The sequence below is a fragment of the Coregonus clupeaformis genome, chromosome 5 (genome assembly GCF_020615455.1).
Source record: "Coregonus clupeaformis isolate EN_2021a chromosome 5, ASM2061545v1, whole genome shotgun sequence".
Lineage (NCBI taxonomy): Eukaryota > Metazoa > Chordata > Actinopteri > Salmoniformes > Salmonidae > Coregonus > Coregonus clupeaformis.
The window spans coordinates 28,635,827-28,660,972 of record NC_059196.1 but is presented as its reverse complement, the minus strand read 5'-3'; the positions used below and the strand labels follow the sequence as shown (position 1 = coordinate 28,660,972).

General features: G+C 47.2%; 1 protein-coding gene across 3 annotated transcripts in view; it reads right to left on the bottom strand.

Moving 5' to 3' along the window:
* Positions 1–25,146, bottom strand: part of LOC121566811 (metabotropic glutamate receptor 5-like) — a 110,551-nt gene that overhangs the window by 59,164 nt on the left and 26,241 nt on the right. For all 3 annotated transcript variants that reach the window (XM_041876691.2, XM_045216102.1, XM_045216111.1), the window contains 2 exons: positions 21,130–21,204; positions 20,719–20,893 (listed from right to left, as the gene is read on the bottom strand). In XM_041876691.2, the coding sequence (XP_041732625.2) occupies positions 20,719–20,893; positions 21,130–21,204 (250 nt within the window). The remainder of the gene's footprint in view (positions 1–20,718; positions 20,894–21,129; positions 21,205–25,146) is intronic.

The following is a 25,146-nucleotide window of genomic DNA, read 5'->3' as shown; positions in this document are numbered from 1 at the left end:
GTTTTTCAGCGGCGAGGACTGGGAGACTAGTCAGGATTGAGGCAAAGATGAACGGAGCAAAGTACAGAGAGATCCTTGATGAAAACCTGCTCCAGAGCGCTCAGGACCTCAGACTTGGGTGAAGGTTCACCTTCCAACAGGACAACGACCATAAGCACACAGCCAAGACAACGAAGGAGTGGCTTTGGGACAAGTCTCTGAATGTACTTGAGTGGCCCAGCCAGAGCCCGGAATTAAACCAGATCGAACATCTCTGGAGAGACCTGAAAATAGCTGTGCAGCAACGCTCCCCATCCAACCTGATAGAGCTTGAGAGGATCTGCAGAGAAGAATGGGAGAAACTCCCCAAATATACGTGTGCCAAGCTTGTAGCATCATACCCAAGAAGACTCGAGGCTGTAATCGCTGCCAAAGGTGCTTAGACATCAATCACCCGAGCCACGGCCTGTTCACCCCGCTATCATCCAGAAGGCGAGGTCAGTACAGGTGCATCAAAGCTGGGACCAAGAGACTAAAAAACAGCTTCTATCTCAAGACCATCAGACTGTTAAATAGCCATCACTAGGCGACTTCCACCCGGTTACGCAACCCTGCACCTTAGAGGCTGCTGCCCAATATACATAGACTTGGAATCACTGGCCACTTTAATAATGGAACACTAGTTACTCTTATAATGTCTACATATTTTTGCTTTACTCATCTCATATGTATATACTGTACTTTATTCTACTGTATTTTAGTCAATGCAACTCCAACATTGCTCGATCATATATTTATATATTTCTTAATTCCATTCTTTTACTTTTAGATACAGTATGTGTTTATTGTTGTGAAATTGTTAGATACTACTGCACTGTTGGAGCTAGGAACACAAGCATTTCGCTACACCCGCAATAACATCTGCTAAATATGTGTATGTGACCAATACAATTTGATTTGATTTGAATACTTATGTAAATGCAATATTTCCGTTTTTTATCTTTTTATAAATTAGCACACATTTCTAAAAACCTGTTTTTGCTTTATCATTATGGGGTATTGTGTGTAGATTGATGAGTGGGTAAAAACAATTTAATCCATTTTAGAATAAGTCTGCAATCTAACAAAACGTGGAAAAAGTCAAGGGGTCTGAATACATTCTGAAGGCACTCCAAAGTGTAATTAATAACTTACTCAAAGGGATATTCAATGTCGAATAAAAAAAATCTTCATCTACCAATTGTTTTCGAGGCATTGGAAAACCTCCCTGGTCTTTGTGGTTGAATCTGTTTTTGAAATTCACTGCTCGACTGAGGAACGATACAGATAATTGTATGTGTGGGGTACAAAATTATTATTGCACACAGAGTGAGTCCATGCAACTTATTATGTGACTTGTTAAGCATATTTCTACTCCTGAACTTATTTAGGCTTGCCATAACAAAGGGGTTGAATACTTATTGACTTTACAGTGAGGGAAAAAAGTATTTGATCCCCTGCTGATTTTGTACGTTTGCCCACCGACAAAGAAATTATCAGTCTATAATTTTAATAGTAGGTTTATTTGAACAGTGAGAGACAGAATAACAACAACAAAATCCAGAAAAACGCATGTCAAAAATTTTATAAATTGATTTGCATTTTAATGAGGGAAATAAGTATTTGACCCTCTCAATCAGAAAGATTTCTGGCTCCCAGGTGTCTTTTCAGGTAACAAGCTGAAATTAGGAGCACACTCTTAAAGGGAGTGCTCCTAATCTCAGCTTGTTACCTGTATAAAAGACACCTGTCCACAGAAGCAATCAATCAATCAGATTCCAAACTCTCCACCATGGCCAAGACCAAAGAGCTCTCCAAGGATGTCAGGGACAAGATTGTAGACCTACACAAGGCTGGAATGGGCTACAAGACCATCGCCAAGCAGCTTGGTGAGAAGGTGACAACAGTTGGTGCGATTATTCGCAAATGGAAGAAACACAAAAGACCTGTCAATCTCCCTCGGCCTGGGGCTCCATGCAAGATCTCACCTCGTGGAGTTGCAATGATCATGAGAATGGTGAGGAATCAGCCCAGAACTACACGGGAGGATCTTGTCAATGATCTCAAGGCAGCTGGGACCATAGTCACCAAGAAAACAATTGGTAACACACTACGCCGTGAAGGACTGAAATCCTTCAGCACCCGCAAGGTCCCCCTGCTCAAGATAGCACATATACAGGCCCGTCTGAAGTTTGCCAATGAACATCTGAATGATTCAGAGGAGAACTGGGTGAAAGTGTTGTGGTCAGATGAGACCAAAATCGTGCTCTTTGGCATCATCTCAACTCGCCGTGTTTGGAGGAGGAGGAATGCTGCCTATGACCCCAAGAACACCATCCCCACCGTCAAACATGGAGGTAGAAACATTATGCTTTGGGAGTGGTTTTCTGCTAAGGGGACAGGACAACTTGCATCAAAGGGACGATGGATGGGGCCATGTACCGTCAAATCTTGGGTGAGAACCTCCTTCCCTCAGCCAGGGCATTGAAAATAGGTCGTGGATGGGTATTCCAGCATAACAATGACCCAAAACATACGGCCAAGGCAACAAAGGAGTGGCTCAAGAAGAAGCACATTAAGGTCCTGGAGTGGCCTAGCCAGTCTCCAGACCTTAATCCCATAGAAAATCTGTGGAGGGAGCTGAAGGTTTGAGTTGCCAAATGTCAGCCTCGAAACCTTAATGACTTGGAGAAGATCTGCAAAGAGGAGTGGGACAAAATCCCTCCTGAGATGTGTGCAAACCTGGTGGCCAACTACAAGAAACGTCTAACCTGTCACGGTTTCGGCCGAGGCTGCTCCTTCTCCTTGTTCGGGCAGGCTTCGGCGGTCGTCGTCTCCGGAGTACTAGCTGCCACCGTTCTATGTTTCTATGTTTGATTGGTTTTGTCTGTTTTGTTACACCTGTTCCTTGTTAGTGTTCATTATGTGTCCTATTTAGTTCTCTTGAGTTTGGTCAGGTGTTGTGTGTAATTGTTCGTTGTCACGTTGTGTGCTAGTTCGTTGTCTGTTCTCTCTGTATATTTTGTGTTAGAGAGAGTCCCGCACTTTGTGCGCCTTTATTTTTGTACTTTACCGTTGTGCGTAAAGTTCGCCTGTTGCCTGTTGCCGTGTTTGGCTTGTTCTTTGGACTTCACTAAAGACATCTGTTCGAAACCTCTGTGTGTCCTGCGCGTGATTCTACACTACCTCTACACTCAACCCTGACATATTTACACACCATTACAATGGAATCAGCAGGAGCAACCGCACGCACTGAGATCATCGAGGAGCACCTTCGTGGACAGGAGGACAGGATTAACCAAATCGGGCACACTCTGGATAGAGTTATGAACACCCTCCATCGATGGGAGACCAGCGGGGTACCCACGCCCCCACCTACCACACCATCACCATCGGTCAGTCCGCCTGTCCAACTTCCGGAACCCAGTGGGATTCGGCTCTCGCTCCCGAGGGCGTACTACGGCACCGCTGCCGGGTGTCAGGGGTTCCTGCTGCAAGTTGAACTCTACCTCGCCACCGTACACCCGGCGCCCTCAGGACACGAGAGCGTTTCCGCCCTCATCTCCTGTCTCACCGGCAAGGCGTTGGAGTGGGCCAACGCCGAATGGAGAAGAATAGACGCCGCAACTATCACCTATGCGGAGTTCTCCCGCCCTTCCGTGCAGTGTTTGACCATCCACCGGAGGGGGAAGGCGGCGGGGAGCGTCTATTCTACCTCCGGCAGGGGATGAGGAGCGCTCAGGAGTTTGCACTGGAGTTCCGGACTCTAGCGGCAGATGCAGGGTGGAATGAGCGGGCTCTCATAGATCACTTCCGCTGCAGCCTCCGGGAGGACGTCCGTAGAGAGTTGGCGTGCAGGGATACCACGATTTCGTTTGACCAATTGGTTGACATGGCCATTCGGCTGGACACCCTGCTCGCCACCCGCGGGCGTCCCGGGTGGGGGTCGCCCATTCCACCCTCCAGCACCTCCGAGCCGAGCCCTATGGAGCTCGGAGGTGCTGGCGCTAGAGAACGGAGGAGAAGGAGCCCGAGGGGGGCCGTCCCCTGCACCAACTGTGGCCGTGGAGGGCACACCGCGGCTAGGTGCTGGGGAGGGTCTCCTGGTGGAAGAGAAGGCAGGCCACACATTGGGGAGTCCTCCCAGGTGAGTAGGCGCCCACTTACCCAGAGCTTTCTGTCGTGCACATAACCATACCTGTTTGTTTTCCACAGGTTGCACCTCGTTCCCAGCATAAGGCGCTAGTAGATTCAGGCGCAGCTGGGAATTTTGTAGATCGCAAATTCTGTGTAGAGTTAGGGATCCCTCTCCTTCCGGTAAATAATCCTTTCCCTGTACATGCCCTAGATAGCCGTCCGTTAGGATCCGGGTCGATTAGGGAGGTCACAGTGCCACTTAGGATGGAGACGCAGGGGGGTCATGAGGAGACGATTCAGCTCTATCTGATCGACTCTCCTGCGTATCCGGTGGTGCTGGGGCTTCCCTGGTTGATTACACATGATCCTACTATTTCGTGGCGAGAGAAGGCTCTTAAGGGGTGGTCTGCCCAGTGTGAGGGGCTATGTCTGGGTGTTTCCGTAGGGGCGACCTCGGTGGAGAGTCCAAACCAAATGCCCGCAATGCATGTTCCCCCCGAGTATGAGGATTTGGCACTCGTGTTTAGCAAGGCGAGAGCGGCGCGATTACCGCCTCATAGACAGGGGGATTGTGCGATAGACCTCCAGGCAGGAGCTGCGCTCCCGCGGAGCCATGTGTATCCTTTGTCACAAGAGGAGAAGAGGGCGATGGAGACATACATTGCCGAGTCTCTGAGACAGGGATACATACGGCCCTCCACTTCCCCCGCGTCCTCGAGCTTCTTTTTTGTGAAGAAAAAGGATGGAGGTTTGCGCCCGTGTATTGATTACCGCGGTCTCAATCAGATTACTGTGAAATATAGTTATCCTCTCCCTCTGATTGCGACTATGACGGAGTCATTACACGGGGTACGGTTCTTCACAAAATTGGACCTCAGGAGCGCATATAACTTGGTGCGCATTAGAGAGGGCGATGAATGGAAGACAGCATTTAGTACTACCTCAGGTCATTACGAGTATCTCGTCATGCCATACGGGTTAATGAATGCTCCATCAGTCTTCCAATCCTTTGTAGATGAGATTTTCCGGGACATGCAGGGGCAGGGAGTAGTCGTGTACATAGACGATATTCTGGTGTACAGTTCTACCCGAGCCGAGCATGTAGCCCTGGTGCGCCCGAGTGTTGAGGAGGCTGTTGGAGCATGACCTGTATGTCAAGGCAGAGAAATGTCTGTTCTTCCAGGAGTCGGTCTCCTTTTTGGGGTATCAGTTGTCTGCGTCAGGGGTGAAGATGGAGGTTGACCGTATGTCAGCCGTGCGTAATTGGCAAACCCCAACCACGGTTAAAGAGGTGCAGCAGTTCTTGGGTTTTGCGAATTACTACCGGAGGTTTATCCGGGGTTTTTGGACAGGAGGCAGCTCCCATAACGTCCCTTCTGAAGGGGGTCCGGTGCGCTTGCGGTGGTCAGCTGAGGCGGACGGGGCTTTTGGGAGACTGAAGGACCTGATTACCTCGGCTCCGGTGCTGGCGCACCCGGATCCCGCTTTACCATTCCAAGTGGAGGTGGACGCGTCTGAAGCCGGTATCGGGGCCGTTCTCTCACAACGGTCCGGCACACCACCTAAACTCCGCCCCTGTGCCTTTTATTCGAAAAGCTCAGTCCGGGCGGAGCGTAATTATGACGTAGGGGACAGGGAGCTGTTAGCCGTGGTACAAGCCCTAAAGGTGTGGAGGCATTGGCTTGAGGGGGCTCAACACCCTTTTCTCATTTTGACTGACCACCGTAACCTGGAATACATTCGGGCAGCTAGGAGACTAAATCCTCGCCAGGCTCGGTGGACTATGTTTCTAGCCCGGTTTGTGTTTAAGATCACTTACATCCCTGGGTCCCAGAACGGGAAGGCAGACGCCCTGTCTCGGCGGTATGACACGGAGGAGAGGTCCGTTGAGCCCACTCCCATACTACCTAAGTCTTGTCTGGTGGCACCGGTGGTGTGGGAGGTCGATACGGAGATCGAGCGGGCGTTACGCAGCGACCCTAGCCCTCCACAGTGTCCGGTGGGTCGGACGTATGTCCCGCTCGAGGTCCGGGATCGACTCATTTATTGGGCTCACACGTCACCTTCCTCTGGGCATCCAGGTATTGGCCGGACAGTGCACTGCCTTAGCACAAAGTACTGGTGGCCAACGTTAGCCAGGGATGTGAGGATTTATGTCTCCTCCTGCTCGGTGTGTGCCCAGTGTAAGGCGCCCAGACACTTGCCCAGGGGTAAGTTACAACCCCTGCCCGTTCCACAACGACCCTGGTCTCACCTCTTGGTGGATTTTGTTACAGACCTTCCCCCCTCACAGGGGAATACCACCATCCTGGTCGTTGTGGATCGGTTCTCGAAGGCCTGTCGTCTCCTTCCCATGCCGGGTCTTCCTACTGCCCTACAGACCGCTGAGGCTCTATTTACCCACGTCTTCCGGCATTACGGGGTACCCGAGGATATAGTGTCTGATCGAGGCCCCCAGTTTACCTCCAGAGTCTGGAGAGCGTTTATGGAGCGGTTGGGGGGTTTCGGTGAGCCTTACCTCGGGTTACCACCCGGAGAGTAATGGGCAGGTCGAACGTGTCAACCAGGATGTGGGTAGGTTTCTGAGGTCGTATTGCCAGGGCCGGCCGGAGGAGTGGGCGAGATATGTTCCCTGGGCCGAGATGGCACAGAACTCTCTCCGCCACTCCTCCACTAAACTAACCCCTTTCCAGTGTGTGTTAGGGTACCAGCCGGTTCTGGCACCTTGGCATGAGAGCCAGATCGAGGCCCCTGCGGTGGATGAGTGGGTGCGGCGCTCGGAGGAGACGTGGAACGCTGCACACATCCATCTGCAGCGAGCCATCCGTCGACATAAGACGAGCGCCGATCTCCACCGCAGTGAGGGGCCAGTGTACGCACCTGGAGATCGAGTCTGGCTCTCGACCAGAAACCTGCCCCTCCGCCTGCCCTGCCGGAAGCTGGGTCGGCGGTTTGTGGGGCCTTTTAAGGTCCTAAGGAGATTGAACGAGGTGTGTTACAGGTTACAACTGCCAATTGATTACAAGAATATTAACCCCTTGTTCCATGTGTCTCTCCTCAGGCCGGTGGTAGCTGGTCCACTCCAGGACTATGAGATAGAAGAGACTCCTCCGCCCCCGTTGGACATCGAGGGGGCTCCGGCGTACACTGTTCGGTCCATCCTAGATTCGAGACGCCGGATGGGGGGTCTCCAATATCTCGTGGAGTGGGAGGGGTACGGCCCGGAGGAGCGGTGCTGGGTGCCGAGGAGGGACATCCTAGACCCGTCTCTTCTGACCGAGTTCCATCGTGGTCATCCCACGCGCCCTGCTCCGCGTCTTCCTGGTCGTCCCCGAGGCCAGGGTCGGCGCATGGCTGGAGCCGCGCGTCAAGGGGGGGGTACTGTCACGGTTTCGGCCGAGGCTGCTCCTTCTCCTTGTTCGGGCAGGCTTCGGCGGTCGTCGTCTCCGGAGTACTAGCTGCCACCGTTCTATGTTTCTATGTTTGATTGGTTTTGTCTGTTTTGTTACACCTGTTCCTTGTTAGTGTTCATTATGTGTCCTATTTAGTTCTCTTGAGTTTGGTCAGGTGTTGTGTGTAATTGTTCGTTGTCACGTTGTGTGCTAGTTCGTTGTCTGTTCTCTCTGTATATTTTGTGTTAGAGAGAGTCCCGCACTTTGTGCGCCTTTATTTTTGTACTTTACCGTTGTGCGTAAAGTTCGCCTGTTGCCTGTTGCCGTGTTTGGCTTGTTCTTTGGACTTCACTAAAGACGTCTGTTCGAAACCTCTGTGTGTCCTGCACGTGATTCTACACTACCTCTACACTCAACCCTGACATGACCTCTGTGATTGCCAACAAGGGTTTTGCCACCAAATACTAAGTCATGTTTTGCAGAGGGATCAAATACTTATTTCCCTCACTAAAATGCAAATCAAGTTATACAAATTTTTACATGCGTTTTTCTGGATTTTGTTGTTGTTATTCTGTCTCTCACTGTTCAAATAAACCTGCCATAAAAATCATAGACTGATCATGTCTTTGTCAGTGGGCAAACGTACAAAATCAGCAGGGAATCAAATACTTTTTTCCCTCACTGTATGTAGAATCTATCACAATACATCTAGTGGCCCTTTTGGGAACTTCAGATTATCACAGATGTCCAATTATCTCTGGCCCACTTATCACATGTAAAATATATGAAATAATTGTATAAGATTATTTAAAAATACAAAGCTGTAAAACATTATCCTAAATATAAACAATCAACATAGTTAATACCATTGGTGTTTAATATATCTTTATTTTATTTTTTTACAGACTTTTCTTTATTTAGCTATGTCAGTATGTATTTTTGTTCAATGTTTTGGAGTCAAACTGGTGGCAGTTGTGAAAAAAGTAAATAGTTGAAAGAGTAGATGCAGAGTTAATTGAAAATAATGCCATTGTTGATTAGATACTTTTTTTAATTAATTAGGCTATTTTCTCTTGAATCATATCTACTAGAAACTCATGGACAATATGGACACATATATACAAAATGAATACCAAATATGAATACATTTTTTAAAGTTGTTCAAGTATAAATTACCAAAGTTATGATGGATTGCCATAGATTTTCTGTTAATTACCAAAATGACTGACGATTCCGGTGACTTTGGTAAATTATTGGTAGCTTTGCAACCCTGGTATATTTATTTTGTCTGTAATGAACCACAGAATCCACTGCAGCCCAATGAGTCGTAAAAACACACCCTTTAGCTCCTAAGGAGAATAAACACACACATACTTTACACACACTGATGGAGTAAACATGCACAGAGACAATTGTGTGGCGTGACAAAGCATTTAGGAAAACCAACAACAGAGCAGAGCAAGGCAGAAAGCATTGAGAAACTCCACTCATATTTCCAGGGTTGGGGAGTAACCGATTACATGTAATATGATTACAAAAAAGTGTTACTGTAATCGGTTACGTTACCAGCAAAAAATATTGTCATCAGATTACAAATCCCCCCAAATTTTTTATTTTATTTTTTATTTTTTGATTACTTTTTGTGTTTTCTCAACAACATCAATTCAGCATTGAAAAAAGGCCCAAGTGTAAGTTTGTTCCACCTGAGCGAGTCTGACCATAAGTCAGAGACCACTATTATGACACACCAAATGATGACCACAAGTCAGAGACCACTATGATGACACGCCAAATGATGACCACAAGTCAGAGACCACTATGATGACACACCAAATGATAACCACAAGTCAGAGACCACTATGATGACACACCAAATGATGACCACAAGTCACAGACCACTATGATGACACACCAAATGATGACCACAAGTCAGAGACCACTATGATGACACACCAAATGATGACCACAAGTCACAGACCACTATGATGACACACCAAATGATGACCACAAGTCAGAGACCACTATGATGACACACCAAATGATGACCACAAGTCACAGACCACTATGATGACACACCAAATGATGACCACAAGTCAGAGACCACTATGATGACACACCAAATGATGACCACAAGTCAGAGACCACTATGATGACACACCAAATGATGACCACAAGTCAGAGACCACTATAATGACACACCAAATGATGACCACAAGTCAGAGACCACTATGATGACACACCAAATGATGACCACAAGTCACAGACCACTATGATGACACACCAAATGATGACCACAAGTCAGAGACCACTATGATGACACACCAAATGATGACCACAAGTCAGAGACCACTACGATGACACACCAAATGTGTTTGATGGATCCTTTTTGCTTTCTTTTAATGCCTCTTAAAATGCCTTGAAAAGAAGGTTGACGACATCCGATCCTCGTTTGTTAAGTCTAATGACACTGCTGGTCCTACTCACACTGCCCTACCCTATGCTTTGACTTCTTTCTCCCCTCTCTCTCCAGATAAAATCCTGCGACTTGTGACTGCAGGCCGCCCAACAACCTGCCCGCTTGACCCCATCCCCTCCTCTCTTCTCCAGACCATCTCCGGTGACCTTCTCCCCTACCTCACCTCGCTGATCAACTCATCCTTGACCGCTGGCCATGTCCCTTCCGTCTTCAAGAGAGCGAGAGTTGCTCCCCTTCTCAAAAAACCAACACTCGATCCCACTGATGTCAACAACTACAGACCAGTATCCCTTCTTTCTTTTCTTTCCAAAACTATTGAGCGTGCCGTCTTTAGCCAACTCTCTTGCTATCTCTCTCAGAATGACCTTCTTGATCCAAACCAGTCAGGTTTCAGGACTGGTCATTCAACTGAGACTGCTCTTCTCTGTGTCACGGAGGCTCTCCGCACTGCTAAAGCTAACTCTCTCTCCTCTGCTCTTGTCCTTCTAGACCTGTCTGCTGCCTTTGATACTGTGAACCATCAGATCCTCCTCTCCACCCTCTCCGAGCTGGGCATCTCCGGCGCGGCTCACTCCTGGATTGCGTCCTACCTGACCGGTCGCTCCTACCAAGTGGCGTGGCGAGAAGCTGTCTCCGCACCACGTGCTCTCACCACTGGTGTCCCCCAGGGCTCAGTTCTAGGCCCTCTCCTTTTCTCCCTATACACCAAGTCACTTGGCTCTGTCATATCCTCACATGGCCTCTCCTATCATTGCTACGCTGACGATACACAACTAATCTTCTCCTTTCCCCCTTCTGATAACCAGGTGGCGAATCGCATCTCTGCATGTCTGGCAGACATATCAGTATGGATGACGGATCACCACCTCAAGCTGAACTCCTGGCAAGACGGAGCTGCTCTTCCTCCCGGGGAAGGACTGCCCGTTCCATGATCTCGCCATCACGGTTGACAACTCCGTTGTGTCCTCCTCCCAGAGTGCGAAGAGCCTTGGCGTGACCCTGGACAACACCCTGTCGTTCTCCGCTAACATCAAGGCGGTGACCCGCTCCTGCAGGTTCATGCTCTACAACATTCGGAGAGTACGACCCTGCCTTACACAGGAAGCGGCACAGGTCCTAATCCAGGCACTTGTCATCTCCCGTCTGGATTACTGCAACTCGCTGTTGGCTGGCCTCCCTGCCTGTGCCATTAAACCCCTACAACTCATCCAGAATGCCGCAGCCCGTCTGGTGTTCAACCTTCCCAAGTTCTCTCACGTCACCCCCCCTCCTCCGCACACTCCACTGGCTTCCAGTTGAAGCTCGCATCCGTTACAAGACCATGGTGCTTGCCTATGGAGCAGTGAGGGGAACGGCACCTCTGTACCTTCGGGCTCTGATCAGTCCCTACACCCAAACGAGGGCATTGCGTTCATCCACCTCTGGCCTGCTGGCTCCCCTTCCTCTGCGGAAGCATAGTTCCCGCTCAGCCCAGTCAAAACTGTTCGCTGCTCTGGCACCCCAATGGTGGAACAAGCTCCCTCACGACACCAGGACAGCGGAGTCACTCACCACCTTCCGGAGACATTTGAAACCCCACCTCTTTAAGGAATACCTGGGATAGGATAAAGTAATCCTTCTAGCCCCCCAAAAAAAAAAATGGCTATAGGGTGAATGCACCAATTTGTGAGTCGCTCTGGATTAGAGCGTCTGCTAAATGACGTAAATGTGCCCTTGAGCAAGGCACTTAACCCTAATTGCTCCTGTAAGTCGCTCTGGATAAGAGCGTCTGCTAAATGACTAAAATGTAAATGTAAATGTAATGAGTAATCAGATTACGTTACTGAGTTTGGGTAATCCAAAAGTTACATTATTGTTAATTGGTTAATTGATTAAATTTTTTGACAGGTAACTAGTAACTGTAATGGAATACATTAGAAAGTAACCTACCCAACCCTGCACACACATTCTCTCTCTTTCTGCATAGACTCTACCTACACTACAATATAGGCTATTCTGAAAATGTGTGTGTGTGCACTTGGTGTTTTGTACCATTATCTCAAAAGTACTATTCATTACTGGGTTTGTAGCCGGCTGACGCCACGAGGGACGGTGGAGAGAGAGAGAATCAATACTAACAAACTCCATACACACTCACAGGGGTACGCAAGGGTGTGTGTGTGTGTGTGTGTGAGTCACTATACACTACCGTTCAAAAGTTTGGGGTCACTTAGAAATGTCCTTGTTTTCGAAAGAAAAGCAATTTTTTTGTCCATTAAAATAACATCAAACTGATCAGAAATACAGTGTAGACATTGATAATGTTTATGTCTAACACAGGGAAGGGCACCAGAAGGCCACTTTAGACTATCGAGATGCGTGGCCTGTGTGGTCCAGTGGTTAGTACCACAGACCCTAGCACACATGTATACCACAGTCGCCAGGGGTTCCAATCTCACCCATATCCTTCTTAATCACAATCTCTCCTATCTCAATAAATACAAAAAGCCCCCCCAAAATATATACACTACCGTTCAAAAGTTTGGGGTCAATTTTTTGTCCATTAAAATAACATCAAATTGATCAGAAATACAGTGTAGACATTGTTCATGTTGTAAATGGCTATTGTAGCTGGAAATGGCTGATTTTTTATGGAATATCTACATAGGTGTACAGAGGCCCATTATCAGCAACCATCAGTCCTGTGTTCCAATGGCACATTGTGTTTGCTAATCCAAGTTTAGCATTTTAAAAGGCTAATTGATCATTAGAAAACCCTTTTGCAATTATGTTAGCTCAGCTGAAAACTGTTGTGCTGATTAAAGAAGCAATAAAACTGGCATTCTTGAGACTAGTTGAGTATCTGGAGCATCAGCAATTGTGGGTTCGATTACAGGCTCAAAATGACCAGAAACAAATAACTTTCTTCTGAAACTCGTCAGTCTATTCTTGTTCTGAGAAATGAAGGCTATTTCATGCGAGAACTTGCCAAGAAACTGAAGATCTCGTACAACGCTGTGTACTACTCCCTTCACAGAACAGCGCAAACTGGCTCTAACCAGAATAGAAAGAGGAGTGGGAGGACCCGGTGCACAACTGAGCAAGAGGACAAATACATTAGAGTGTCTAGTTTGAGAAACAGGCGCCTCACAGGTCCTCAACTGGCAGCTTCATTAAATAGTACCCGCAAAACACCAGTCTCAACGTCAACAGTGAAGAGGCGACTCCGGGATGCTGACCTTCTAGGCATAGTTGCAAAATGTATTATCCTCCTCCTCCTATCTAATCTCAGACTGCCCATCTTCATCTTTTATTTTTATTGCCCAGTCTGAGATATGGCTTTTTCTAGAGGGAGAGATCCCATCTAGTCCCTATTAGGAGGTTGAGGTCCTTCAGAGAGTGTGGGAGTGATCCCATCTAGTCCCTATTAGGAGGTTGAGGTCCTTCAGAGAGCGAGGGAGTGATCCCATCTAGTCCCTATTAGGAGGTTGAGGCCCTTCAGAGAGTGTGGGAGTGATCCCATCTAGTCCCTATTAGGAGGTTGAGGTCCTTCAGAGAGTGTGGGAGTGATCCCATCTAGTCCCTGTTAGGAAGTTGAGGCCCTTCAGAGAGCGAGGGAGTGATCCCATCTAGTCCCTGTTAGGAGGTTGAGGTCCTTCAGAGAGTGTGGGAGTGATCCCATCTAGTCCCTGTTAGGAAGTTGAGGCCCTTCAGAGAGCGAGGGAGTGATCCCATCTAGTCCCTGTTAGGAGGTTGAGGCCCTTCAGAGAGCGAGGGAGTGATCCCATCTAGTCCCTGTTAGGAGGTTGAGGCCCTTCAGAGAGTGAGGGAGAGATCCCATCTTACTCCTGTTAGAAGGTTTAGGTCCTTCAGTTTTTCATATAATGTGATTGATTTTCCTCCTGATGTGTGTACATACCTGTCTCCCAGTAACTAAGTGAATGAAGAGCATGGTAGCGATGATGATGACGATGGCGACAATGATGATGATGATGATGATGATGATGATGATGATCGCTCTGCTATTCAGGTAAGGTTACTGAAGGGATTATGTATGACTTTAGGATAACAGGACGAGAGTCTGTCTCTATTCTTCCTTGTGCTTAACAGTGTAGGTGCTGAAATGATTATGAGTATGTTCATTAAAAGGTTGGCATGGCAACATAGGCTCAAGAGGCCAGAGTGAGCTTGGCATGCACACACATACACACAACAGAGTGCAGAGGAAGCAGTTCTCCCCTAGTGCATTGTGGGATAGGGTGGGGTCTGAGAGAGAGAGAGAGAGAGAGAGAGAGAGAGAGAGAGAGAGAGAGAGAGAGAGACATCTTCCTCAATATTTGGAACCTTGGACTGATCACCCCAATCCACAAAAGTGGAGACAAATTTGACCCCAATAACTACCGTGGGATATGCGTCAACAGCAACCTTGGGGAAAATCCTCTGCATTATAATTTCCAGCAGACTAGTTCATTTCTTCAGTGAAAACAATGTACTGAGCAAATGTCAAATTGGCTTTTTACCAAATTACCGTATGACAGACCACGTATTCACCCTGCACACCCTAACTGACAAACAAACAAACACTTACATTTTACATTTTAGTCATTTAGCAGATGCTCTTATGCAGAGCGACTTACAGTTAGTGAGTGCATATATTTTTCATACTGGCCCCCCGTGGGAAACGAACCCATATCCCTGACGTTGCAAGCGCCATGCTCTACCAACTGAGCTACAGGGGACTACCAATACTAACAAACTCCATACACAAACCAAAGCAAAGGCAAAGTCTTCTCATGCTTTGTTGATTTCAAAAAATGTCTTGACTCAATTTGCCATGAGGAACTGCTATACAAATTGATGGAAAGTGGTGTTGGGGGAAAAACATACGACATTATAAAATCCATGTACACAAACAACAAGTGTGCGGTTAAAATTGGCAAAAAAACGTCCAGTTGCCAGGACCACAAATACAAATTCCACCTAGACACCGTTGCCCTAGAGCACACAAAAAACGATACATACCTCGGCCTAAACATCAGCGCCACAGGTAACTTCCACAAAGCTGTGAACGATCTGACAAGGCAAGAAGGGCCTTCTATGCCATCAAAAGGAACATAAAATTCGACATACCAATTAGGATCTGGATAAAAATACTTGAATCAGTTATAGAACCCATTGCCCTTTATGGTTGTTAGGTCTGGGGTCCGCTCACCAACCAATAATTCACAAAATGGGACAAACACCAAATAATTGAGACTCTGCATGCAGAATTCTGCAGAAATATCCTCAGTGTACAATGAAAAACACCAAATAATGCATGCAGAGCAGAATTAGGCCGATACCCACTAATTATTAAAATCCAGAAAAGAGCAGTTAAATTCTATAACCACTTGAAAGGAAGCGATTCCCAAACCTTCCCTAACAAAGCCATCACCTACAGAGAGATGAACCTGGAGAAGAGTCCCCTAAGCAAGCTAGTCCTGGGGCTCTGTTCACAAACACAAACAGACCCCACAGAGCCCCAGGACAACAACACATTTAGACCCAACCAAATCATGAGACCACAAAAAGAGAATTATTGACACATTGAAAAATATTAACAAATAAACAGAGCAAACTAGAATGCCATTTGGCCCTAAACAGAGAGTACACAGTGAAAGAATACCTGACCACTGTGACTGACCCAAACTTAAGGAAAGCTTTGACTATGTACAGACTCAGTGAGCATAACCTTGCTATTGAGAAAGGCCGCCGTAGGCAGACCTGGTTGTCACGCCCTGGCTCTGGGGACTCTTTAATGTTGAGCCAGGGTGTTAGATCCTATGTTTAGTTGTTCTATGTGTTTATTCTAGATCGTTTAGATCTATGTTGGCCAGGGTGGTTCCCAATCAGAGGCAGCTGTAGCTCGTTGTCTCTGATTGGGAACCATACTTAGGCAGCCTGTTGGCACTAGTTATTTGTGGGATCTTGTTCTGTATAGGTTTGTGTTGGTGAACCTTTAGACTTCACGTATCGTTTTGTTGTTGGTGTAAAGTACTCATTAAAAGATGTACTCCTATCACGCTGCGCCTTGGTCTGCCTCTTACAACGATCGTGACAGAAGATCCCACAAAAATAGGACCAAGCAGCGTGTGCAGGAGCAAACGCCGGGTATGGAACAGGAGGTTACTCTGGTAGATGTCCTCCTCGGTTGGGGGAGAATCACAGAGGAGGAGGCCGTCCGCTACCGGAGGGCGATGAGGGAGGATGCCCAGGCAGGAGAGGAGAAGCGGCGCCAACCGGGTCGTCGTCGGACAGGCGAGAGGCAACCCCAAGAATTTGTTTTGGGGGGCACACGGCATGGACGATGGGGATGCTGGAGGCAGCTACAGGACGTATCGGCGGATTAGGAGAGGAGGCCACCAGGTTTGGGGGGCTGGAAGGGAGGTTGGCGGAGCCTAGAGGTAGAGCAGAGCCAACTCCCCGTACTCAGGCTAGGCAGCGTGAGACTGGGCAGGTTCCGAGTTATGCGGAGCTGCGTACTGTGCCGCGAGTGGTCCGGCACAGTCCTGTACGTCCTGTGCTAGCACCACGCACGTGTCGTGCTAAGGTGGGCATGCAGCCAGGACGGAGTGTGCCGGCTCAACGCTCGTGGCCTCCAGTACCCCTCCTCGGTCCCGGATATCCTGCGCCAGTGCCACGTGCTGTAGTGCCAGTACGAGTGCACAGCCCTGTACGTCCTGTGCTGATGCCTCACACAGAGTGTGTAGAAATAGGCATTCAGCCAGGACGGGTTGTGTCAGCTCTTCGCTCCAGACCTCCAGTCCGTCTCCACAGCCCGGTCCGGCCTGTTCCTGCTCCCCGCACCAAGCCAGTGGTGCGCGTCGTCAGCCCGGTCCGGCCCGTTCCTGCTCCCCGCACCAAGCCAGTGGTGCGCGTCGTCAGCCCGGTCCGGCCCGTTCCTGCTCCCCGCACCAAGCCAGTGGTGCGTGTCGCCAGCCCGGTTCGGCCCGTTCCTGCTCCCCGCACCAAGCCAGTGGTGCGCGTCGTCAGCCCGGTCCGGCCCGTTCCTGCTCCCCGCACCAAGCCAGTGGTGCGCGTCGCCAGCCCGGTCCGGCCCGTTCCTGCTCCCGCACCAAGCCAGTGGTGCGCGTCGTCAGCCCGGTCCGGCCCGTTCCTGCTCCCCGTACCAAGCCTGTGGTGCGCGTCGCCAGCCCGGTCCGGCCTGTTCCTGCTCCCCGCACCAAGCCAGTGGTGCGCATCGCCAGCCCGGTTCGGCCTGTTCCTGCTCCCCGCACCAAGCCAGTGGTGCGCGTCGTCAGCCCGGTCCGGCCCGTTCCTGCTCCCCGCACCAAGCCAGTGGTGCGCGTCGTCAGCCCGGTCCGGCCCGTTCCCGCTCCCCGCACCAAGCCAGTGGTGCGCGTCGCCAGTCCGGCACGGTCCGTTGCCTGTTCCACCTGTGCCTGGTCCGGCACCGGTCAGCTGCTCCACGCCGGAGCCAGAGCAATCCGCTCCACCGGTGTTCAGTCCAGCTCCGGTCAGCAGGGCCAGACCACGAGGGCGAGAGAGAGAGTGGTGGTCACGCCCGGAGCCGGATCCGCCTCCGAGGCGGAATGCCCACCCGGCCCCTCCCCTGTGGTGTTTGGTTGGCGCGGTCGCAGTCCGCGCCTTTGGGGGGTACTGTCACGCCCTGGCTCTGGGGACTCTTTAATGTTGAGCCAGGGTGTTAGTTCCTATGTTTAGTTGTTCTATGTGTTTATTCTAGATCGTTTAGATCTATGTTGGCCAGGTGGTTCCCAATCAGAGGCAGCTGTAGCTCGTTGTCTCTGATTGGGAACCATACTTAGGCAGCCTGTTTTGCACAGTTGATTGTGGGATCTTGTTCTGTATAGGTTTGTGTTGGTGAACCTTTAGACTTCACGTATCGTTTTGTTGTTGGTGTAAAGTACTCATTAAAAGATGTACGCCTATCACGCTGCGCCTTGGTCTGCCTCTTACAACGATCGTGACACTGGTTCTCAAGAGAAGACAGGCTATGTGCACACTGCCCACAAAATGAGGTGGAAACTGAGCTGCACTTCCTAACCTCCTGCCAAATGTATGACCATATTAGAGACACATATTTCCCTCAGATTACACAGATCCACAAAGAATTCGAAAACAAACCCAATTTTGATAAACTCCATATACACTGTATATATACATAATATGACATTTGAAATGTCTTTATTCTTTTGGAACTTCTGAGTATAATGTTTACTGTACATTTTAATTGTTTATTTCACTTACTATCTAGGGGAGAGCGGCGGGGAGAAAGAGGTGGAGAGAGAAGAGAGAGAGAGAGCGAGAGAGAGGGGGGGAGAGAGAGGGAGTGAGAGAGAGAGAGCAAGAGAGAGAGAGCGAGGGGGGAGAGAGAGAGAGAGAGAGAGAGAGAGGAGCTGAACTATTGTACGAGGGTATGGATAGGCCGAATATTTACAAATATGATCTAAAGACTTACCACTCTCTCTAACTCTCTCTCTCTCTCTCTCTCCAAATGTATTATCCTCCTCCTCCTATCTAATTCAATTCCCTCACTCATCCCCTCACACCACACACAAACACACATATATACACTATATATACAAAAGTATGTGGACACCCTTTCAAATTAGTGGATTTTTCTATTTCAACTCCCGCTGCTGACAGGTATATAAAATTGAGCACACTGCCATGCAATCTCCATAGACAAACATTGGCAGTAGAATGGCCTTACTGAAGAGCTCAGTGACTTTCAACCTGGCACCGTCATAGGATGCCATCTTTCCAACAAGTCAGTTCGTCAAATTTCTGCCCCGGTCAACTGTAAGTGCTGTTATTGTGAAGTGGAAACGTCTAGGAGCAACAATGGCTTAGCCGCGAAGTGATAGGCCACACAAGCTCACAAAACAGGACCGTCAAGTGCTGTACCGCGTAGCGCATAAAGATAATCTGTCCTCGGTTGCAACACTTACTACCAAGTTTCAAACTGCCTCTGGAAGCAACGTCAGCACAAGAACTGTTCATCGGGAGCTTCATGAAATGGGTTTCCATGGCCGAGCAGCCGCACACAAGCCTAAGAACACCTTGCGCAATGCCAAGCGTCGGCTGGAGTTGTGTAAAGCTCACTGCCATTGGACTCTGGAGCAGTGGAAACGTGTTTGCTGGAGTGATGAATCACGCTTCACCATCTGGCAGTCCGACGGACGGATCTGGGTTTGGCAGATATCAGGAGAACGCTACCTGCCCCAATGCATAGTGCCAACTGTAAAGTTTGGTGGAGAAGGAATAATGGTCTAGGGCTGTTTTTAATGGTTCAGGCTAGGCCCCTTAGTTCCAGTGAAGGGAAATCTTAATGATACAGCATACAATGACATTCTAGACGATTCTGTGCTTCCAACTTTGTGGCAACAGTTTGGGGAAGGCCCTTTCCTGTTTCAGCGTGACAATGCCCCCGTGCACAAAGCGAGGTTCATACATAAATGGTTTGTCGAGATCGGTGTGGAAGAACTTGACTGGCCTGCACAAAGCCCTGACCTTAACCCCATCGAACACCTTTGGGATGAATTGGAACGCTGACTGCGAGTCAGGCCTAATGCCCAACATCAGTGCACGACCTCACTAATGCTCTTGTGGCTGAATAGAACCAAGTCCCCGCAGCAATGTTCCAACATCTAGTGGAAAGCCTTCATAGAAGAGTGGAGGCTGTTTTAGCAGCAAAGGGGGAACAAACTCCATATTAATGCCCATGATTTTGGAATGAGATGTTTGACGAACAAGTGTCCACATACTTTTGGTCATTTAGTGTACATTTCTAAATGTGCGTGTGTACATTGTGTATGTGTGAATGTGTGCGTACAGTGCCTTGCAAAAGTATTAATCCCATTTGCCGTTTTTCATATTTTGTTGCATTACAACCTGTAATTTAAATGGATTTTTATTTGGATTTCATGCAATGGACATACACAAAATAGACCAAATTGGTGAAGTGAAATGAAAAAAAAAAACTTGTTTCAAAAAATTCTACAAAATAAATAACGCAAAAGTGGTGCATGCATATGTACTCACCCCCTTTGCTATGAAACCCCTAAATAAGATCTGGTGCAACCAATTACCTTCAGAAGTCACATAATTCGTTAAATAAAGTCCACCTGTGTGCAATCTAAGTGTCACATGATCTGGCACATGATCTCAGTATATATACACATTTGGTGTTCGCCAAAAGGCATATGGGAGACTCCCCAAACATATGGAAGTAGGTACTCTGGTCAGATAAGACTAAAATTGAGCTTTTTGGCCATGAAGGAAAACGCTATGTCTGGGGCAAACCCAACACCTCTCATCACCCCGAGAACATCATCCATGGGACTGGGAAAGGGACTGGGAAACTGGTCAGAATTGAAGGAATGATGGATGGCGCTAAATACAGGGAAATTCTTGAGGGAAACCTGTTTCAGTCTTCCAGAGATTTGAGACTGGGACGGAGGTTCACCTTCCAGCACCTTCCACTTCCCAAAAAATATTTAGCATCATCAAAGTGGTAGGCATGTTGTGTAAATCAAATGACACAAACCCCACAAAAATAAATTTTAATTCCAGGTTGTTAGGCAACAAAATAGGAAAACTGCCAAGGGGGGTGAATACTTTCGCAAGCCACTGTATCTGTGTCAGTCTCAGTATGTGTGTGTGTGTATCTCTGCGTTTCGAGTGTCCACTGACCTGCCGACCAAAAGGAACTCCCCCACCAGTCCCTGTCGTCTCATGGCCATGAGGATGTTCCTGACCGTCATGCCCTCACAGAAGCAGGCCACCACCCTGGCCTTGGGCAGGTGGGCTCTGAGACGCTCCAGCAGCCTGTCAAAACTCTTTTCCCCCGCGTTGCTCCATATCTTACCTACCATAGGACACATACACCAGGAGATGAGGTAAGTGATCAAGGAGCTTTAGAAGTCATGTAATTTGGTAGGTAAGGGAAACTTACCTAATATGTTATTCGCCAAATAGTGCACTACTTTTGCACATGGCTCGAGTCAAAAGTAGTGCACTACATGGAAAATAGGGTGTAATTTGCCATGTGGCACTCAGACTAGATGTACTTCCTGGTTGATGACATCCCCAGTAGGAGCTTACCAGAGTGGGCGATGCAGATGCCCTCCTTGGCAGCCATATCCTTGAACGCCTCCATCCCACTCTCCCCGTAGTTACCTAGGAGATGGGAGAGAGGGAAGTCAGTGACAGGAAGAAAGAGGGAAAAGGGAAAGAGAGAAAGAGAGGATGTGTAATATACAGTGCATTCGGAAAGTATTCAGACCCCTTGACTTTTTCCAAATGTTGTTACGCTACAGCCTTAATCTAAAATGGATTAAGTGAATTGTTTTCCTAATCAATCTACACACAATAACCCATAATGACAAAGTGGAAACAGGTTATTAGAAATCTTTGATAATTTATTTTAAAAAACAGAAATACCTTATTTACATACACTACCAGTCAAAAGTCTGGACACACCTACTCATTCAAGGGTTTTTCTTTATTTTTACTATTTTTTACATTGTAGAATAATAGTGAAGAAATCAAAACTATGAAATAACACATATGGAATCATGTAGTAACCAAAAAAGTGTTAAACAAATCAAAATATATTTGAGATTTGAGATTCTTCAAATAGCCACCCTTTGCCTTGATGACAGCTGGCCACTTTAAGAAATTGAACACTAGTCACTTTAATAATGTTTACATATCTTGCACTACTCATCTCATATGTATATACTGTATTCTATTCTATAATATTCTACTGTATCTTAGTCCATGCCGCTCTGTCATTGCTTGTCCATATATGTATATATTCTTAAATTCCATTCCTTACTAGATTTGTGTGTATTGGGTATATGTTGTGAAATTGTTAGATATTACTTGTTAGATATTACTGCACTTTCGGAGCTAGAAGCACAAGCATTTCACTACACCCGCAATAACATCTGCTAAACACGTGTATGTGATAAATACAATTTGTTTTGATTTGATTTGAATGCATTTCAATTAACAGATGTGCCTTCTTAAAAGTTAATTTGTGGAATTTCTTTCCTTCTTAATGCATTTGAGCCAATCAGTTGTGTTGTGACAAGGTAGGGGGGTATACAGAAGATAGCCCTACTTGGTAAAATACCAAGTCCATATTATGGCAAGAACAGCTCAAATAAGCAAAGAGAAACGACAGTCCATCATTACTTTAAGACATGAAGGTCAGTACGGAACATTTCAAGAACTTTGAAATTCTCTTCAAGTGCAGTCAGTCGCAAAAACCATCAATAGCTATGATGAAACGGGCTCTCATGAGGACCGCCACAGGAATGGAAGACCCAGATTTAACTCTGCTGCAGAGGATAAGTTAATTAGAGTTACCAGCCTCAGAAATTGCAGCCCAAATAAATGCTTCACAGAGTTCAAGTCACAGACACATCTCAACATCAACTGTTCAGAGGGAACTGTCTGAATAAGGCCTTCATGGTCGAATTGCTGCAAAGAAACCCCTACTAAAGGACACCAATAAGAAGAAGAGACCTGATTGGGCCAAGAAACACAAGCAATGGACATTAGACCGGTGGAAATGTGTCCTTTTGGCTGGAGTCCAAATTTGACATTTTTGGTTCCAACCGCTGTGTCTTTGTGAGATGCGGTGTGAATTATTTAGAATTCAAGGCACACTTAACCAGCATAGCCACCACAGCATTCTGCAGCGATGCGCCATCCCATCTGGTTTGGGCTTAGTGGGAATATCATTTGTTTTTTAACAGGATAATGACCCAACACACCACCAGGCTGTGTAAGGGCTATTTTACCAAGAGGGAGAGTGATGTAGTGCTGCGTCAGATGACCTGGCCGTCCAGGAGGACGGGCTCATTGTAATGGCTGGAATGGAATCAATGGAATGGTACCAAACACATCAGACAACGCAGTAGATCACTGGGGCTGAGCTCCCTGCCATCCAGGACCTCTGTATCAGGCGGTGTGAAAGGAAGGCCCGGAACATTGTTAAAGACTTTAGCAGTGCATCAAGTCTGACACCAACAGGCCCCTGAACAGCTTCTATCCCCAAGCTAAATAGCTAATAAAATGGCTACATGGACTCTCTGAGTTGACCCTTGTATTTTGTTTTTTATTGTCTCTATGCACACTCACAGGACTCCACACTCTTAGAAAAAAGGGTTCCAAAAGGGTTTTTCGTTTTTAACCCTTTTAGGTTCTAGATAGCAAAACATTTTCTAAGAGTGTACACACTCACACACACTTACACTCCAACACACACACACACACACACACACACACACACAAACACACTCACTTAATTTGCTCACACACACATAACATGCACATACAGCTATACTGATTACACACACACACACAGACACTCATATACAGTGGCTTGTGAAAGTATTCACCCCCCTTGGCATTTTCCTATTTTGTTTCCTTACAACCTGGAATTAAAATTGTTTTTTTGGGGGGGTTGTATCATTTGATTTACACAACATGCCTACCACTTTGAAGATGCAAAATATTTTTTTATTGTGAAACAAACAAGAAATAAGACAAAAAAACTGAAAACTTGAGTGTGCATAACTATTCACAAAACTGCTCCAGCTCCTTCAAGTTGGATGGGTTCCGCTGGTATACAGCAATCTTTAAGTCATACCACAGATTCTCAATTGGATTGAGGTCTGGGCTTTGACTAGGCCATTCCAAGACATTTAAATGTTTCCCCTTAAACCACTCGAGTGTTGATTTAGCAGTATGCTTAGGGTCATTGTCCTGCTGGAAGGTGAACCTCCATCCCAGTCTCAAATCTCTGGAAGTCTGAAACAGGTTTCCCTCAAGAATTCCCTGTATTTAGCGCCATCCATCATTCCTTCAATTCTGACCAGTTTCCCAGTCCCTGCCGATGAAAAACATCCCCACAGCATGATGCTGCCACCACCATGCTTCACTGTGGGGATGGTGTTCTCGTGGTGATGAGAGGTGTTGGGTTTGCGCCAGACATTGCGTTTTCCTTGATGGCCAAAAAGCTCAATTTTAGTCTTATCTGACCAGAGGACCTTCTTCCATACACCAAATGTGTATATATACTGAGATCATGTGACAGATCATGTGACACTTAGATTACACATGTGACTTCTGAAGGTAATTGGTTGCACCAGATCTTATTTAGGGGCTTCATAGCAAAGGGGGTAAATACATTTAGTGTATGTCCATTACATGAAATCCAAATAAAAATCAATTTCAATTACAGGTTGTATTGCAACAAAATAGGAAAAATGCCAAGGGTGATGAAAATTTTTGCAATCATTATATACGCTGCTGCTACTCTGTTTATCATATTTCCTGATGCCTAGTCACCGTACCCCTATACATTTCTACCTCTATCACTCCAGTATCCTTGCACATTGTAAATATGGTGTTGGAACTGACCTTACTTATCTTGTGTTTTTCTTATTTTAATATATTGTGTGTTTTTGTTCTACCTTATGCTATTTTTAGTACTACATTGATATTGATTACTGCGTTGTTGGGGTTAGAGTTTGCAAGAAAGGCATTTCACTGTACTTGTGCACGTGACATTAAAACTTTAAACTTGAAAACATGAAACACATGGAAACAGCATACCACCCTGCATCCCACTGCTGGCTGGCCTCTGAAGCTAAGCAGGGTAGGTCCTGGATGGGAGACCAGATGCTGCTGGAAGTTGGAGGGCCAGTAGGAGGCACACTTTCCTCTGGTCTAAAAAAATATCCCAATTCCCAAGGGCAGTGATTGGGGACATTGCCCTGTGTAAGGTGCCGTCTATCGGATGGGACGTTAAACGGGTGTCCTGACTCTCTGTGGTCACTAAAGATCCCATGGCACTTATCGTAAGAGTAGGGGTGTTAACCCTGGTGTCCTGCCTAAATTCCCAATCTGGCCCTCATACCATCATGGCCACCTAATCATCCCCAGAATCCAATTGGCTCATTCATCTCCTCTCCCCTGTAACTATTCCCCAGGTTGTTGCTGTAAATGAGAATGTGTTCTCAGTCAACTTACCTGGTACAATAAGGATTCAATAAAAATAACATTTTTGACTCTGTTCCATTGATTCTAATCCAGTCATTACAA